Source organism: Dermacentor silvarum, chromosome 6 (assembly GCF_013339745.2).
Source record: "Dermacentor silvarum isolate Dsil-2018 chromosome 6, BIME_Dsil_1.4, whole genome shotgun sequence".
NCBI lineage: Eukaryota > Metazoa > Arthropoda > Arachnida > Ixodida > Ixodidae > Dermacentor > Dermacentor silvarum.
The window spans coordinates 41085525-41102498 of record NC_051159.1 but is presented as its reverse complement, the minus strand read 5'-3'; the positions used below and the strand labels follow the sequence as shown (position 1 = coordinate 41102498).

The following is a 16974-nucleotide window of genomic DNA, read 5'->3' as shown; positions in this document are numbered from 1 at the left end:
GCGCGCATCGAGTGAAAATGAAACTATTTGCCGCAACCGCTGCGGACGAAACTGCGGTGGTTATCGACGCGATCAGAGATAGCGACTACGCACTTACGGAGGCACGCGACTAGCCGCGAGCACGGTGTTACGCGTGGCGATAAACGCAAGAATAGAGGCTTTAAAGGCACAATTAGGCACGAAGCGCTTCGGCGTTGCTGTCAGTCACGTGCCGCGTACGATTGCCGGATCACGGTGCAAGCGGAGGACCACGGCGATGCGGACTGCGCCGCTTCGTTTCGGTTGGACGCTACGCCGTTCTTGCTCTTCTGCGGCGCGCATTTGCGGTGCTCCGCGTTTTTTTTTTTTTTTTTTTTTTCCCTTCAACGTATAGGTCAGTGCGCACGCTATCGGCACCTACCCTATCTACAAATAGGAGAAAGGCGCATGGTGGTAAGTTACGGCCTCCGAGATTCAACTGCGCATCTGCGAAAATCGCAGTGCAAAATCGCACCATGTGAAACAGTAGGCGCGCTGCCCGTTCTCAGAGGTTGGGTGGCTACAAGCTGCTTGCGTATTTATTGCGCAGTTCGCGCGTTGCTGTTACGCACTGTGATGTGCTTTTTGACACTCGGGCACCGGGCATGAGTAATGGAGGTTCTTTGGATCAAGCGCACCTCACATTCGCCGTTTTAGACATTTGTCGAGAGCGGGACCAGGGAAAATTTATCAGTGGCTCGCGGAAGCCCGAGCAGGGGCCTGAGGAACCCGTAGGTTCCGCGGAACCCACTTTGAGAACCCATGCTCTAGCGGAACAAATCCCATGGGATTTTCAAGGATTACAAGGAGCCCACGGGTATTCAAGTAGTTTCAAGGGCCCTTGAACTTATACTGTCAATATCAAGGATATTCAAGGATTTCAAGGGGCTGTGCGAACCCTGCGACTCATGTACTGCAGTTGGCTACTGGCGCGGCTAGTAGCGGCTGCAATACTGATTTTTTTAGATGGTGCTATGTGCCATATTGATCAGTTTCAGTTAAAAACTGGTGCGTTTTTTAAAAATGCTTGAATCTAAGCCGACCTTGGAGTTTCGTGTATGATTAATTGGAAAAGACTGTCGGCCTAGATTCAAGTAAATACAGTAGATACTAATTTCACATCAACAAAGTTTCACCGCAACAAAATTTTTCGCATGTCCCGTGAATTTTGTTGTAGCGGGACTCGATTGTAATCGAAAAACTAAGCATCTAAGCAGCAATGCTCAGTCTTGCCCAAAAAAACGGGCACATACCGCCTGAATAAGCCCGCAGCAAGAACCTGCACAGCTCCAAGGAAGGTAGATTAAATTATAAAAAAATTACCGTATTTATTCGGTTGTAATGCGAGGTTCTTTTCACAAGTTTCGTTGCTTGAACTCAACCCTCGCATTGCATTCGAATAACGGCAAAATGAAACATTTTAAGACAAATATACTAAATACCATGATCTTTAGCGTTACGCTGGCAACCTGTAACGTTACGTCTCGATACAAATTATAAACAAGTCGACCGAATTCAGAACTTATTTTTCGTTGATATCTACGCCGTTTTCGCTGTGCTTGTGACTGGTTACGATGCTGCAATACTCTGTGGCCTTTTGCAGTTCGACTCCGTTCATTCGCGACGTTATGGCGACGCAGAGTATTTGGTATGATGGCCGCTTCTAAATACAAGCAAGTTTGATCACCAAGGAGCTGGGCAAGTCTGCCGCGGCTCAGGTGTCTCGACATCGACAATTTGCAAACGGCAGGACCAGCAGCTGGCCCCCTTTAAATGCGAGGCCAGTCGGAAAGGCTCTGTGGAACTTGAATTGGCCTCGTACTGACCCTGAATGAAATTGGTTGTGCGGTCTTTTAAAGGTACAGTCAGTGAAAACTTGTTAATTCACAACTCGTTAATTCAAAATTTTGGATAATTCTAAGTAGCCGCCGTGGTCCGCCCAGCAATGCATTGAAAGCAACATGTAACGCATCCTGCCAATTCACAATGAAATCCACACCGCCACCGATAATTGCGTGCACTAGTGCTAATGCCCAGGGGGGCCTATTGGCCAGGCTGTTGTCGACAGCGTGCGCTTGCGCCCACGCCGCTTCGCCAACGGTCGCAGACAGCCGTTCAAAGCAGCGCGTGGGTTGGGGATCATTCTGCGCATGCTTCGTAGAGAGCAGCTAACGGCACGCGCGCGTCGGAAACGTCGGACTGTAAATGCGTGTTTATAGTCCGACGTTCCCGGTGCGCAGGCAAGCGTCGCTTGTGGCTAGTCACGCTACACTGCTTACACTGCGCCAGCCGAAATGCCGTCCCCTCTATACTTTGGAGCATGCGAAGAGCGATCCCCAACTTGCGCGCTGCTTTGAACGGCTGTCTGCAACCGCGAAGCGGCGTGGGCACGAACGCGCGGACGGAGCATGAGCCATCTCGACGTTGGACCGCGTTGGCCGCGTCCGGTTACAAATGCGTTTAACTATAGACGTTGTTCTCGCCAACGTGATGTAGCGTGTGTGCTCGCTCACGCTACATAGGACTACATATGGGCTTTAACCGAGAGACTTTCATTAGTTCAAATTTTGTATAATTAGAATTTTCGTAGCATCCCCGCGGAATTCGAATTAACGAGCTTTTACTGTACTTCAATCTCAAACAAGCTCGACGGCATGGAAGATGACTTTATTCTCGGGCGATCACTCTTGGAGACAGTTCCGCTTTCACGAGACTTGACTTGTCCCGAAACCGAACCCTGAAATTATACGGCTGACAGCTCTCTTGGTGCTCATAGTGAGCTTAGGACAGCGCCAGAAACACTTAAACAGTTGTCGGGAACGCTTTCAGTGCAGAGTCACGGGAAATTTTGCGAACGTGAAACTATCAACGAAAGTGGTCGCCAGCGAATATCGCCCAAGGAAAGCTCCGTCTCCTCTTCAGACAACGACGATGAGTGAAGAGAACTACAGTCGAATCTCATTAATTCGAACACGCTTAATTGAAACTTCCGGTTTATTGGAACTGATGCTGTGGTCCCGTCTAAGTTATGTGTACAGTGAAATCTCGATGATACGAATCTCACGGGGTCAGGAAAAATATTCATATTAGCCGAAATTCGTATCATCGAAACAATTAAAACTAGCTAAATTATGGGGGATGAGAGCATCAGATCGCAAAAATCGCGAGAAAAATTTATTTTTGAAAACCACGCGTTTCGGTATCTGCAACGCCTAATCTACGCTGTATCAAAATGGTTTGGCTGAAAACGCACTAAAAGTGGCCAAAAAATATTTATTCGTCAGTGCGCAGGGCGAGAAAACAGCTTTAAATCGCGCAAAATCACCGCAATTCACGGAGACATATCTCGTATTTCCCACTACCAAGCGTCGCCATCTTGGTATCGTTCGAAACTTCAAAGTTTCGCCGTTCCACATCTCAATTCGTCCGTCATCGCCATCTTGTAACAAACGCGCAAACTATAGTGTACTAAAAGCGCAAACTCAAAAGAAGCGCGGGTCTGCGATAGGTAGTCACACGGACCCTCCGATGAAAGCAGCCTCCGATTGGCTGCCGTGCTGAAAGGCGTCTCTCCATTGGTTGCTGCTGTGGCAGGGGCAAGATGGCAACCGCAGTTGTCTGCTTCGTAAACCAAGCCGGCGTCTGCACTTGACACGCAGAATTCGGATTACTGAGAGCTCCCAGGTTGGTGATGGGTCATCGCTCGTTGGAGAAAAAATTTTGGACGAAGCACGCCTTCGGAATACGGAAGAAAAATACGGCAAAATACAGATGGAAAAATACCTCCTACGGCAAGAAAAATATGGCGATTAGCGGGAGAAGCGGAGGAGCAGCCGACTGAAGGTACCGTGCTACCTCGCATCGTGGATTACGTGCCGCGCTATCTTGCACCATGTGACTCCGGCAGCGAAACCGACAATCGCCCCCTGCGCCATCGGCACCGATAACGCAGTCGACGGAAGACACGCCAACGGCGGCTCCCACGCCTCGGCGTACGGCCGCGCGAATCAGCCGAGATCGTATCTCGGTAGACATAGCTTGCTGCGACTAGGCAAAATGGCTCAAACACACAGAACGCGGCCCGAAGCACAGCAGCCACTCCGTCCCATGGGCGGCCGCCGAAAAGGGGGAAAAGCACGAAAGGAAGAAAAGCGCCACTGCTTCAAATTCCTCGCGCCCAGTCGCGGCCTCCGCGCTGTCCGGCGCCGCGTCCGCGCCTCCGCACCAAAAGAGAAAGGGAGAAAGCGCGTGACTGCGCGCTGCTCTCTTTCTCGGCCGTCGGTGGGGTGGCGTTTATTCGTATCAACCGACGCGGGTCGAAAATCGATTCGTAACACCGTACTCTAGCACGTTGCAAAGTAATGGGGCTTGGCCGGGACCACAGAAAAATTCGTATCATCCAGAAATTCGTATTAGCCGTGATCGTATCATCGAGATTCCAGTGTATTCCAATGGGCGAAAACGCCCGGTAATTCGAACGCGAAAGCCATTTGCAACGCTTAATTCGAATACCGCGCACCGACAATGCGCACCGACAATGCACCGACAATGAGAGAAAAAGAACCGCGGTGGAAATTTCACTCTCTCAAATGGCAAGGTCGCCATTTCTGCGTCGCGGTGGAACACTTGTCTACGTGCTGACGTCTCAGCCAACGCTGTGGCGCAGAGGGAAGCAACAGCGGAGGCCCAGTCCGGCCAACGAAACTGCCCATGCCGGCTAAGTTCCAACGCCTTGCTTCAACAGCAGAAAATGAAACTTCAGGGAGCGGGCTAAGCTGGCGCCGGGCACGCACATAGACAGTCGAAGGTGAGGGAGCTACGAGGGAGTTGGGAGGGAGCGCAAGGGGAGCCACCAAAGCCACTGCCACTGAAGCGACGTGGTTGCCGAGGCCAAATCCACTTTCCTGCCGCCCTCCTCCCTCACCTTCGACGGTCCCCGTGCGCGCCCATTGCCGTGCCGGCGTCCCCTGCTCCCTGAAGTTTCGTTTTCTGCCGTTATCGGGAAGCGAGCGTAGGCCGACGTGGGCAATTTCGTGGCCCTCGCTCGCTATGTGCTTGTACGCCGTGATATTGAACGACTCGCACCGTTCGTACGTCGTGATATGGTGCCCTAATATTTCAAAAATAAGTCCTTTCTTTAATTCAAACTTCTTTTAATTCGAACAAATTTTCGGGCCGCTTCGAGTTCGAATTATCGAGATTTAACTGTAGTTTCCAAATTGAGATTCCTTAAATAAAGGTACCATTTATTTTTCCGTTTATCCCACGTTACATTCGCGGTGTTGTTTTGTTTGACTTCTCGTCACTGGAAAGTCGCCCCTCACATTACAATCACGGTCGTGTCACATTTGGGTAAACACGGTATTGCAAACCCGCTATCAAAAGGCAGCAGTGTGCTCACGTGACAGCCTGCGCTTCCTAGGACTTTTTTTTTCCCTCGGACGGTACCACAGAGGCATCAAGGTGGAGCCAGCGTAAAATTGCGTCACATAATCTAGGTTTTTAATACATTACTTTTATGGGGGTTTAGCTGGGACCAAACCAATTCGTCGCAAAATGCGGGTCGTCGCATAACCGGGGGACGTATAGTCGAGGTTCCATTGTACATGTATTTTAAAAAAAACCTCGACTTCCCACCATTAAAACCAGTTGAAAGTTCGCACTTGTGACTGTCGTCTCCAGTCCTCATTTCAAGTGGTGCGCAAATAACATTTATCATGAATTGGTACCAACTAGCCCCTAAGCAGTACCCTTCTCTTTTTCGGTTGCAAGGTAAATACAGTCAACAACCGATTTTATGGACGCCCAATTTTTCGGATGAACCCAATAATTCGGACGCCTTCACGGCACCGTCACACACCATAAGAACGTCTGAAATTTCGGATGCAAAACACCTTCGCCGTCCGATTTTGGAGACCTTTAGATGCGAAGCATCTTATGATCGGGGCTATGTCCCTCCCTCCCTCCCTACCTCCCTCCGCCGTGCGGCATCCACACCCCTACTGCGCATGCACATCCTCCTCCCCCTCCTCTCCTTGTCTCATCTCCTCTCCGGATTGCGCAACGAATGGCAACACCTGCGGCTGAGCGCGCGATAATGCGAAGCAGCTTAGGTTAGAGACGTCGCGACGGCAGGCGCCCCAGAGGCACCGGCAACAGTCACCGACGGCGCGCGCGTTCGGTGCGAACGCGGTCAAAACGCCGACGGCGTCAACAACAGTTCTGCGCGTTGCTGGTGCTGCTGCATGTCCAAGTTTATACAGCTCATAAAACTACCTTGAGTCGACCCCATGGCTGCTTCGCATACTACTCAGGGTACCCCTACGGGAAGATGGTGTAATTTTTTGCCATGATCGCAAGTCCAAAACAGCATTAATCGAAGCCATCACCGCCGCCATATTGATTATATTGCAGCCTCAAACCAGCGCTCTCACGCGCAGATCCGCTGGCAGCCGTGGCCACCACCGCGGCAACGCTAAGCCTAGCTACTGTGTCATTTGCTACCGTGCCGTTTTTCATTAAAACAATTCGCCGCTGTTAGCAATGGTGCCGACTCTGCTTTTGTAATCCTCGCCAATGGCTTTGAAGCTCGGAAAGCCAGGCGCATTGTAAAATGTTGGTTCTCGAGAGTCAGCTTCACCTCAATACAGCAGTGTTATGTGGTGAAGAATACAGGAAGTATTGCAGTGAAGCATATTGCGAGTGGGAAGGGGCAATTGTCACGGGACAGGGTATGTTTCCCTTAATTATACACGCATGCACCTGCCATCTCCTATCATGGTACGAGCACCCGTACGCCTAATCAGTGTACTGGCAGGCCTTTAGAGCTATTTCGGACGTGCCTGTGGCGATTTGAGCCCTTGGGGACAGTAAAAGGCATGCATTCATTTTTTCGGATGTTTTCGCAGTCCCTAGGGAGTCCGAAAAACCGGACGTTGACGGTAAAATTATTCTTTTAATGCTAAGCATTCTTTGGCTAAGTCTCTAGGAATTTGTGTGTAACAAAAAACAAGTGGCATCATCTATGTCCGACAAAGTGAATTTTAGCTGCTTTTGTTCGGTTTTACGAAACAAACTGCCCGGTGCAGTTACGAAAACGCCAAATGTTGTCAGAGAAATGCCAGGTGTTCTAGATACACCTGGAAAAAACACAGTTCACGGGCAGCATATGCTGCTGTGAACATGTCAGCAGCATATGCTATCTGCGGACTGTGTTCTTTTGCCATGACCGAGCAGTGGTTCAGTAATACCAACATAATATTTGGCTCACATGTTCATGACAGTATTGCCTAGCAACAATGATAAAAGAAAGTGTTGCAGGGCTCATTCAAACTCTGAAGAAGCATAATGTCACAGCTGTAGATTTGACCAACCAATAAAACGGAACCGACAAAGGCACATTAACAGAAGAAAGAACAATCCGCCACATACCTTGTTAACCTTCAGTTTCTGCTGGGCTTCTTTCCACATATCTTCAGAGAAACCATTGAGCAAATGTTCCTTCGCAAATGAAGCAAGCTTCTGGCAGTTCCTGGCATCGACAAAGTCCCTGAGCCGTGTGAAAACCTCCGAAGGATCTTCCACTGCAGAAGGAAAAATACAATCTTCATAAGCTCATACAAAAACAACAGCGACAGATGAAACGCAGTTATGTCAATAGGATTTCATTGAAGACCAAGCTGAAAAGCAGCCACAAAACTGCTCATGTAAGTTGCTCATGGAAGTGAAAGAGTTGCTTTTGACGCACATATTTGTGAGTCCAGGAGCTTAATGAAACTTTAAGGAAGTTGTTAACAATTACTGTAGAGAGAACAAAGCCGGCAAAACTGTTTTAGAACCTCACAAAACTAATATTAGCTCATCAACAAATAGCTAGGAAAAATGTAACAAAAACATTTGTTACATTGCAGTAAGGAATTTGGTTACGAAATGCAACAATTGGAATTGTGCTTTAAGCAATTGGCTGTGATGGTAGGTGATGCAAAAACTTGTCAGGAATCCTCTAAATTAGTGGCTCATTGGCAGCTTACACGGACAGCCATGCTGTTTATACAACTTGCACAAAACTTTTATGCCCCACTTTTTTTTTCTTCATTTTTATGTAGCTGTCGACTATAATTATGGTACGAAGCCTTAATTCTTCAAGAGCATTGTCTCGGTATTTCTTTGCAGTGGCAGTGACATTTCGTTAAGTTGAAATCGTGTATAAACACCCTTCGTTATATTGAGGTTTTAAACACATGGTGTTCTATGGACAAGAAGTTATAAAAAGTTAATTACTTTGTTATATTGAGAATTTTGTTATATTGAAGTTCGTTATATCAAGGTTTAAATGTAATTATAACTGACAGTAGAGGGTCCAATATGGCTATACGCACGAAAAAACTGGGCTCTCGGCACATATTTTAAACCAAAATCTCAATTTGAAATCGCTGCCTCTCAACTCCTCCCACTGACACCAACCGCCCTTTTGGCAAGGCTGTGCGATGTAAGGAACTGCAGGGGCCACCTCTGTGTCGTCTGCTTTGAGACAGTTTCAGACCATGCTGAATGTCTTTCTCACAGTTCCGCAGAGCACTTTGTCTAGTAAAGGGCTCATAGAAAGATGGCTACTTGAACTCATCAGTGGTCGGTGAACATGGGAAGCCTTGTTCATAGCCTCGACTATAACTAGTAGGGTACCTCACATCACGTGTGTGCACGCGTGCAAGCTCACACCACAAATGTGCACACATAGTCCCCCTTTTCTTTTTTATCATACCACTGAACTTCAAGTTTTAAGATTTCACGAACAGTACACTATGGGAGGGAAGGGTGAATAACGTGCATCTTTTTTTAAGCCTGCCCTGAGTAGACACCTTTTCTGGGATACAAACACACTTAATTGACAATGATTTATATTTATATGCAGCAGACAAACAATAACAAACATGGCACAGTCAATACTGACAAGCAGCACATTCTCTTTTAGATCACAATGAGTTTTCTCAGTGTTGCTGATTACACCTGCTTCAGGGATATGTCCGTACGAACTTGCGGAAAGCAAGTACCCCATAGCGTCCTTTCACCATCAGAAGACTTCTAACGAGAGGCTTGGAAACCAATGAGTGAATTTCTTGAGGGCGAACAAAACGTTTGCCAAATCGTAAGCAAGTCTAATCATAAACTTCACAAAAAATACAAGAGAGCTGGCAGGCATGTTATCACACTGTTTTCACGCTTTATGAGGTCAATAACCTGACTGGATGCTGATGTGAATCATGCACAGGAACAGTATTCAACAATAAATACACCTCAAGACGCCAGGACAGCAGCTGCCAGGACATACTACCTGTGATGTCCAGCACGTCGCTTCGGTCTCTGTAAAAGTTATATACTCCTTGCAGCAACTCTGTACCCAAGCCCATCTTCTGGTATGGAGGTAGGACTAACATCTGACTGCGAGAGAAATAGAAAGACACAGTGGCACACTGCATTCTTTTAATCAATTGACCAGGTTTAACGTATTATACACGTATTTAACGTATTATATACATATTCTCAAGGTCCTAACAGAGCGTACTTAAAATTTAAAGCCCCTTGATGCCTGACAGCTGGAAAACAAAACACTGTTTTAAACAATTAGCAAACATTTTATCATACACTGAACGAAGAAGTGCTCGCTAAGCTATTTCTGTATAAACCAGCCACCACGAACAAGATGGCTCCCTACCTCAAAGATCATGGAGAAAGGAAAAAACTGAGGAGAGGCCCACCCCCTCCCGCGCACTATGAGAAGAGTGTGGAGGAAGTCCCGTGGTATTTTTCGCTGTAGCGGCTATGTTGTCAGGGCGCAATGGCCGTGTTGTTATGGTGGAGTGTGCTCATACGTGTGCTGCCCCATAGGTCTCGTACAGCAGCAAAGGCAGTTGCGTTAGTCTCCATATTTTGTACCGCTGTGTTAGCTAGACAGTGGTCTCTTGTGTCCTCAGTCTTGAGGCCAGGTGAGACTGGAAGAAGAAAAAAAGCGTGAACGCGCATGCAACACCGTAGACCACGTACTGCACCATGGACCAAGGATAATCTGAGAGTTATTTACCGTCTCTGGTGGATTCATGCTAACGTGTCATCACAGACTGAAACCGCTGTGCATTAGAATGGGTACAATAAACGCCTTGCAGGTCAGTGACAGCTGTGCAGTGTTCCTGCTTTTGACAGCGGATGATACATTTGTGGCAGGTAAAACAGCCATGTGGAAGGATGGGAAAGAAGAGGCTGCTGTAATTAGGGATGAACCCTCCTTACCGCAGAAATCATTGTGATTGAGGGGCGGAAGGAAGTGAAGGTTGGTGGATGCAGCGCAAAAGTGAACAAGGCTCGGCAGAAGAATGTAGACCTGCGCGCACATCAAACGGCTGATGGTCGCACGTAGGCCCAGTCAACGCGCTAGCCGCACGCATACACGCTTACTGTTCAACACCGTGCAGAGGATACCACAGAACTTTGTTTCCATGAAGCTTCCTTCACTTACCATGAGAACAATATACCCGAGTCCGCAGGCAGTGTACCATATTTATTCGATTATAAGGTGGTCATGATTAAAAGGCAAGGGTGCAAGTGGGGGGCACCCAAGAAAAACTTGAGTATGCACACCAATATAAGGCGATACAGAGTAGCCGACAGAATATCGCAATTCGGCGGGGATCGCCTGAAATACTGAATTACGAGCACAGCCAAAATGCAAGATGGCGATCAGGAAATGGGGGGGCGTGGAGGCAGGGAGCTTCAGCATGTGGAGTGCAGGTTTGTGGGGATCGAGGTGCCTTCCCGCGCCTCGTCCCCCAGCTCGCGCGTGGCACTTAGCTCGATCTCCGGGAACAGCCGCCGTCGCGGCAACATGGCGGAAATGGCTAGCGCGCCGGACCTACTTTCCCACGCAAATTTCCCGGCACACACGGACACCTACTTTCCCGGCACACACGGACAGCTGGTATTGCTGTTGGCGCCAAGTGCGACACAGCTGGTATTGCTGCGGGCACGTTGGATACGTATCTGCTTGACGACGATGAAGCTTTCCTGCGCTATATTCCATCTGAGGAGGCTCCCCAGGAGTCTTTCAAGGTGGTGATACCCCACAGTCTAAGGAAAGCCACCCTGAGCTATTTCTACGACTCGCGGGTGGCCAGACATGCGAGTGGAATTAAGACTTTCCAAAAGTTGTGCTGCTCCGCTACCTGGCCAGGCATGAAGCGTGACGCTCTTCACTACGCCCGCTCATGCCGCGTGTGCCAATGTGTGAAGCCTCGCGCGAGCAAACCCCCCGGGCTCATGCAACCAATCGACAGCCAGCTACCCTGGCAAGTCGCGGCCTGTGACATTATGGGACCCTTTCCCAGAAGCCGGCGAGGCTATGTTTTTTTCCTGGCTGTCACAGATCACTTCATGAAATGGGTTGAACTTTTTCCCCTTCGGAAGTTAATGGCACGCGCAATCTGGGACAAGTTGACCGAGGTCTTTAACCGCTTCGGCTTTCCTACGGAGTTGATAACGGACAACGCGTCCTACTTCACGGCCAAGGTGTTCGTGGATGTGTGTGCTACCTTTGGCATTAAGCGCACCGCAAGACAACCACGTATCACCCACAGGCCAACTGGACAGAGCGGATTAACCGGAACCTCAAGCCCTTGCTCGCGGCCTTTGCCCAGCAACACAAGGATTGGGATGTCTGTCTTAACGAGATAGGCTTCTCCTTGTGGTCCACGGTGAACCGTTCGACTGGGTACATGCCCGCTTTCCTCAACTTCAGGAGAGACCTGCCAAACCCCAAACCTTTTGTTGCCCGTAGCAACGACTGGGGAGAGGGAGAGGCGGTCAACGAACCGCAGGCTCGTTGACCGTGACACGGCTGGCACCAGGCCATGCCACCGGTACAACCTGCGGAAACACACCTAGGCAGGCTTTCTCCCACCAGCTGGTAGCCGGACTTCATTCCCTACCACGCCAGTGAACGAAGAGACACAGCTACGGTCCGAGGGCGCACGTTGAAGCGGTGACAGGCCCTTTTGGCCTAATATACCCTCTCGTGCTCACCCACCTTCTGACATGCCTAGTCAGCTTTCTCCCACTAGCAGGTAGCTGGACTTCATTCCCTACCATGCCGGTAAATGGATAACTGTAGCTACGGTGCAAGGGCGCATATTGAAGTGGTGACAGGCCCATGTGGCCTAGTATACCCTCTTATGTGTTGCCCAAGCCTCATCCTGGCAAATGCCCCTTCTTGGGCAGTCAGCCGGGCGGGCAGCTTTCTGGACACGCCGGCTATGCCGAGAGGCTTTCCTGTCCTTTCCCTTGTATCGTCAAGTCTTCTCCCTCTGCCTGGCTCCACTGAGCTACCAGTCTTCCTGACCACGAAGCCAGCTGTCCCTGGCCCTACCATGCCAGTCTGTTGCTGACCTCAAGGCCTGCTGCTCTTGGTCCTTCCGCCAAGACTGACTCCCACCTTGGGGGGCCCGAACTCGAGCAGCCTTGCCTCCTGCTGCCTTGGCTGCCGCTAACTGCGGCTGGTCCGCCCAGTCAGACGCTGACCCCTGGCAGAGGATGGTGAGGATGGTCACTCCGGCTTCTGCTGGTAACCTGGCTGCCGGTCATCCTGGCCTGCTGTTCCTGCTTGCGCGCCCTATGACCTCCGTGGTGGCTGCTGCGCCAAAAAGGGCAGTCCCGCCGCGCGCGTTCCTGGCAGCTCATGGCCAGCGGACCTCAAGCGTTGCTGGCTGTCCAATGGTGCTGCACCACCTCGTCCTTCCTGGGCTGCCGACCCTTCCTCCTGGCAGTGAGCCCTTCTTGATGTACGGAACTTTGGTAGCCAAGGCAAGCCCCTGGCTTCGTATCAAGTGAAGACAACGACACCCTCTTGGACTTTGCCCTGTTGGCTTAGCCCTCTTTGGCTGCATCAACCTTGCCACTTGACGCACTTGGACTCCAACGAGGAGTCCAAGTGCGTCAACCTTGCCACTTGGACTCCTCGTTCTTGCGCTTGGCGGACCGCTACCCGGTTAGCCCTAGCGCAGCGGGCGCGCATACTCGATCGGTCTTGCGGTGAGCCTTGGCCCGTAAGCGCGGTGACTGTCCCAATGTGCTGTATCTTGGGTGAATAAGCCCGTGTTTGTCGGCAATCTGACTCCAGAGCCTTCTCTGCGCTGTGTCGGAAAGTCGGCGAACCCTGCCATAGCGCCTTTGTGCGTTGCGGAGTGGAGGAGCGTCGTGCCCTTTCCTGACCGTCGCTCGTAGGGTAAGCCTTGTGCAAACCCATCTCCACAGGTTATATGCGAATTTTTCCTTTAGGTGTGGCTTCACGGCAGCACAAATTTCTCCTTATAGTGTGGCTTCACAGCATAACAGCTCGCGCTGCCATAAAGCCACACTGTGAGGCGAAATGCGCACTGCCGTGAAGCCACGCCTAAAGGAAAAATTCACGTATAAGGCGGGGGGGGGGTGACTTCAAGGCAAAAAAAAACCCTTGCCCTATATCCGAACAAATACCATATTTAAACGCATAACTATGTTCTCCTCTGCTGGCCTCTTCGTTGGCACGCTGTGGCTTGCCATGTCTCCACAGTACGCACCGCCTGAAATTTATCCAATAAAGCAAAATGGTTCATATAAAGCCACGACCAGCATACATGTTTGTTCTCATAAACTTGAGATCAGCTAGCCATAGGTCGTGATTTGCATAAAGTGTGCTGCCGGTCATCGCCTGTGCATTCTTACAGTGCCGTGAGAATGCACAGATTTATTTTCAGAAAAGACAGCAAAAGTAGGGGGGATCGCCCTCACAGTCTAACTTGCCGAGTTCATTATGAACTCCTTTCAACGCTAGAACACAATACCTGGACAAAATTATTTAGGCAACGGTGTCGCGATGGTATGCACCGCGATTGGATCCGTTGGTCGGATCACTACGGCGCACGCACGTCCGTGCAGCCCGGCATGGTTGCGCACCGAAAGTGAGAAATGTAAACAATATAGGAGAATATGCCCCAACAAGATGGCAGAGTAACGCCAACTTCCGGTGTCACTCAGCTTCACAAAGAGTGACATCAGGGCCTCTCCTTAGTTTTTCCTTCCTCCATGACAAAGATACTATAATAATATCAGATTGTATAGACACTTGGCTTGCATAGACCTCGTGGTCAGATACCCAGATAAAATCTACTAAGCTTAGCTAAATGCAAATGGCAAAATCATGCAAAATGCATGACAGGGAGAAAGAATTGAGAACAGTGTGGACTATCATTTTGTTTAGCACAGTCTGAACCAGCTACAAATGGCTGGCTTATCCAAGTACATCAAACATCAAGACATTCTTACGGTTAAACATAAAACTCACCTGATCCTTGGCCTGATGTGGGTCGGATAAGCATAGTATCTGTACACCGTTGCGTAGCCAACGAAGGGGTAGCACGTGACTCCATCCACAACCCTTTTCTCATGCCTGCAATTAATGGAAAGTCCAGACCAAAAGCACCTCAACATAATGTTGTGAACCATAACACATGATTAGCTACAGTGACCCACAATGCTACTGTAACAAATTTAAAGGCACAATAAAGAGAAACACTAAATCACTGTAGACTAAATAGATATTCCTTGAAAACTCTTCTGTCATTAATTTCGCATATGTTGACTGTTACAAGATAAAATGAAGGTCAAAGGCCCATATGTTTAAAATTTCCCGCCAAAACTTCAGCACTGCTACGTCAGTTTGACATCACGAATTTCAACTCATTTTTTTACATTTGGGCTGAGTTACAAAATATTTCGTGCTGATTAAGCTGAAATCTCGCAGGACATGACACTGTTGGCAACTTGCTTAATGCAGCAGTTCAAAACTGCTGCAAGCTCATCTGCTACTTGGCAATGCCCCAACACGGCACCGCTGCCAAATTGGAGGCTGCGCTCGCACTTAACTGCCACCTCACCACCAAATTCGAGCAATGCTGCCGACTTCTGCCCTCTGGACACAACACACCACACTTTGGTCAAAGGTCATGCACTAAAGTGCTGGAATGAACTGAACAATAGAAGCAATACTTAAAGAAGGATACCATCTAACTTCAGATGCAATAAACTGCTGCACAAGTTTTCTTGCATTCTGGGACTACATTTTATAACGATCCCTTTCGTTTTCACTTTTTTCCATTCAGCATTCCCTCATTAGAAGACACGCCACTGTTATTGTCGAAATCGGCTACTAGGGGCGACGAATGAGAAGAATGTAATATGATACGGATTGTTATGAAATACTTCTGCTATCGTGTTCTCAGCAATTTCACAGCTTATCAGCATTTTGTGAAGGTGCCAGCCGAACCCTGCAAGCTCCTACTTTATGCAAGGCTCATTGCTGGACACCAGCGTTCAGAAATGTTCTTGTTCCTAGTCAAGAAGAGACTACTTGCGTAGTGATGAGTGTTGCACAAGATCAGAAGCTTGCACAGCACTCCACCGGCACGCTGACAGCATGCTGATAAGACCTACACCAGGATGGTGACTAGTGTTGACTGCTGCATTAGATAAAGCATGTAATCTCACTGATAAACACGTGGAAGAAAACTAACTTTCGTGGTCCATCGGCAGTGCGCTACGGGTCTTTGCATCAGCTTCAGCTTACCTAGTGGTAACTCATCGCATCCCTGCCCGGTGGGACGGGCAACCATTATAATGGATAATAAACATAAAGAAGTTCAGCTCCCACTTTAACTTCGTTATAACAAAGTTTTACTTTACGTTAAAAAGAGCATTGACAAACTAGAACATAATCCAAAAAAAGCATTTACGAGTTATTATTATAAATTTAAAATAACGGATTACTCTACACAGCTTATGATGGCCTGATGGGTAACAGCACTTGAGAACACTAAAAACAAAACTTTTGCAGATGCGTGCCGATCCAGGCAACTCGTACATCAAAGACAGTAAAGCTAAGTAAGGCCATTCTCAGACCTTTCGTAACTTTTAGGGGTCTGTTTTGCCTCTGTCCAAAATCTACCCAAGACTCTGAAAATGCTTCTTTTATAGCTGGCACAATTTCTTTGCTTTAACCAAACCATTTCACATGCCTCAATATATCAGCGCTTAGTACAGGTACCTGTGTTTGTCCTTCAAATCCATCTAAAACCATCTTTAAAAATGGCACGGCACAAACATACTCATAAATATGGACACTAAAATTGATTTTAGCCAAAAGGGCCAGCCATGATACCCCGATATCTCTGCCGACTTTGGCCCCTCCTAGTTGACCTACAATGTGAAGCCAGTGAACTGAGACACAAGAAACAAAAACTACAGTGTACTGGCTCAAATAAACTGCACAAGGAAGTAGTTGTCCATTCAAGTGAGGTATACGCAAGGCAACTTTTATTTTATAATTATCGATGATTACATTTGAAAGAAAAATCAGCGCTCCAAGACAAACTGCGCGCTGGCTGTTCTTTGATTGACATCTTATACTGACATCGCCACATGCCAGCTTTCACTGGTGGATTTCACCATGCAGCACACAAAACTGTTATGGAACTCCTCTTAACCCCACAAAGCCCGAACCCATTTCACATCAAAGAAAACTAAAACAACTTGTTCACATTTATTTCTGGCCATGAAGAGTACATTGGTACGAAGGAAACAGTTAAGTGATAACTTAGTAGAACCTAATTAGTACGGTAATTACTTATTAGTAATTGATTTGCTGAACTACTCACGTCTGAAAACTTCCTATACCATATCAAAAATGCTAGTACAGGCTCCTACACTGGGTTTCCAGCGCATAAATTAGAGTTTTTAGGTAAATTCGGAGTATCACAAATGATAGGTAGGGCTTTGTTGGGTTAATTGTTTCGCTGTATAAGCACAGTCTTGCATTGCTCTGTCTAATCCATACCATGAAGTTGGCACTCAGCCTTTTTATGACACCTTTGTCCACAA

The 16974-nt window shown here is 48.3% G+C and overlaps 1 protein-coding gene across 3 annotated transcripts in view; it reads right to left on the bottom strand.

Moving 5' to 3' along the window:
• Positions 1-16974, bottom strand: part of LOC119455459 (histone acetyltransferase type B catalytic subunit) — a 35177-nt gene that overhangs the window by 7983 nt on the left and 10220 nt on the right. For 2 of the 3 annotated variants that reach the window (XM_049668795.1, XM_037716865.2), the window contains exons 7-9: positions 14384-14488; positions 9347-9456; positions 7450-7601 (exon numbers count right to left, since the gene is read on the bottom strand). In XM_049668795.1, coding sequence (XP_049524752.1) covers positions 7450-7601; positions 9347-9456; positions 14384-14488 — 367 coding nt within the window. The remainder of the gene's footprint in view (positions 1-7449; positions 7602-9346; positions 9457-14383; positions 14489-16974) is intronic. The other variant, XM_037716866.2, reaches the window with a different exon arrangement.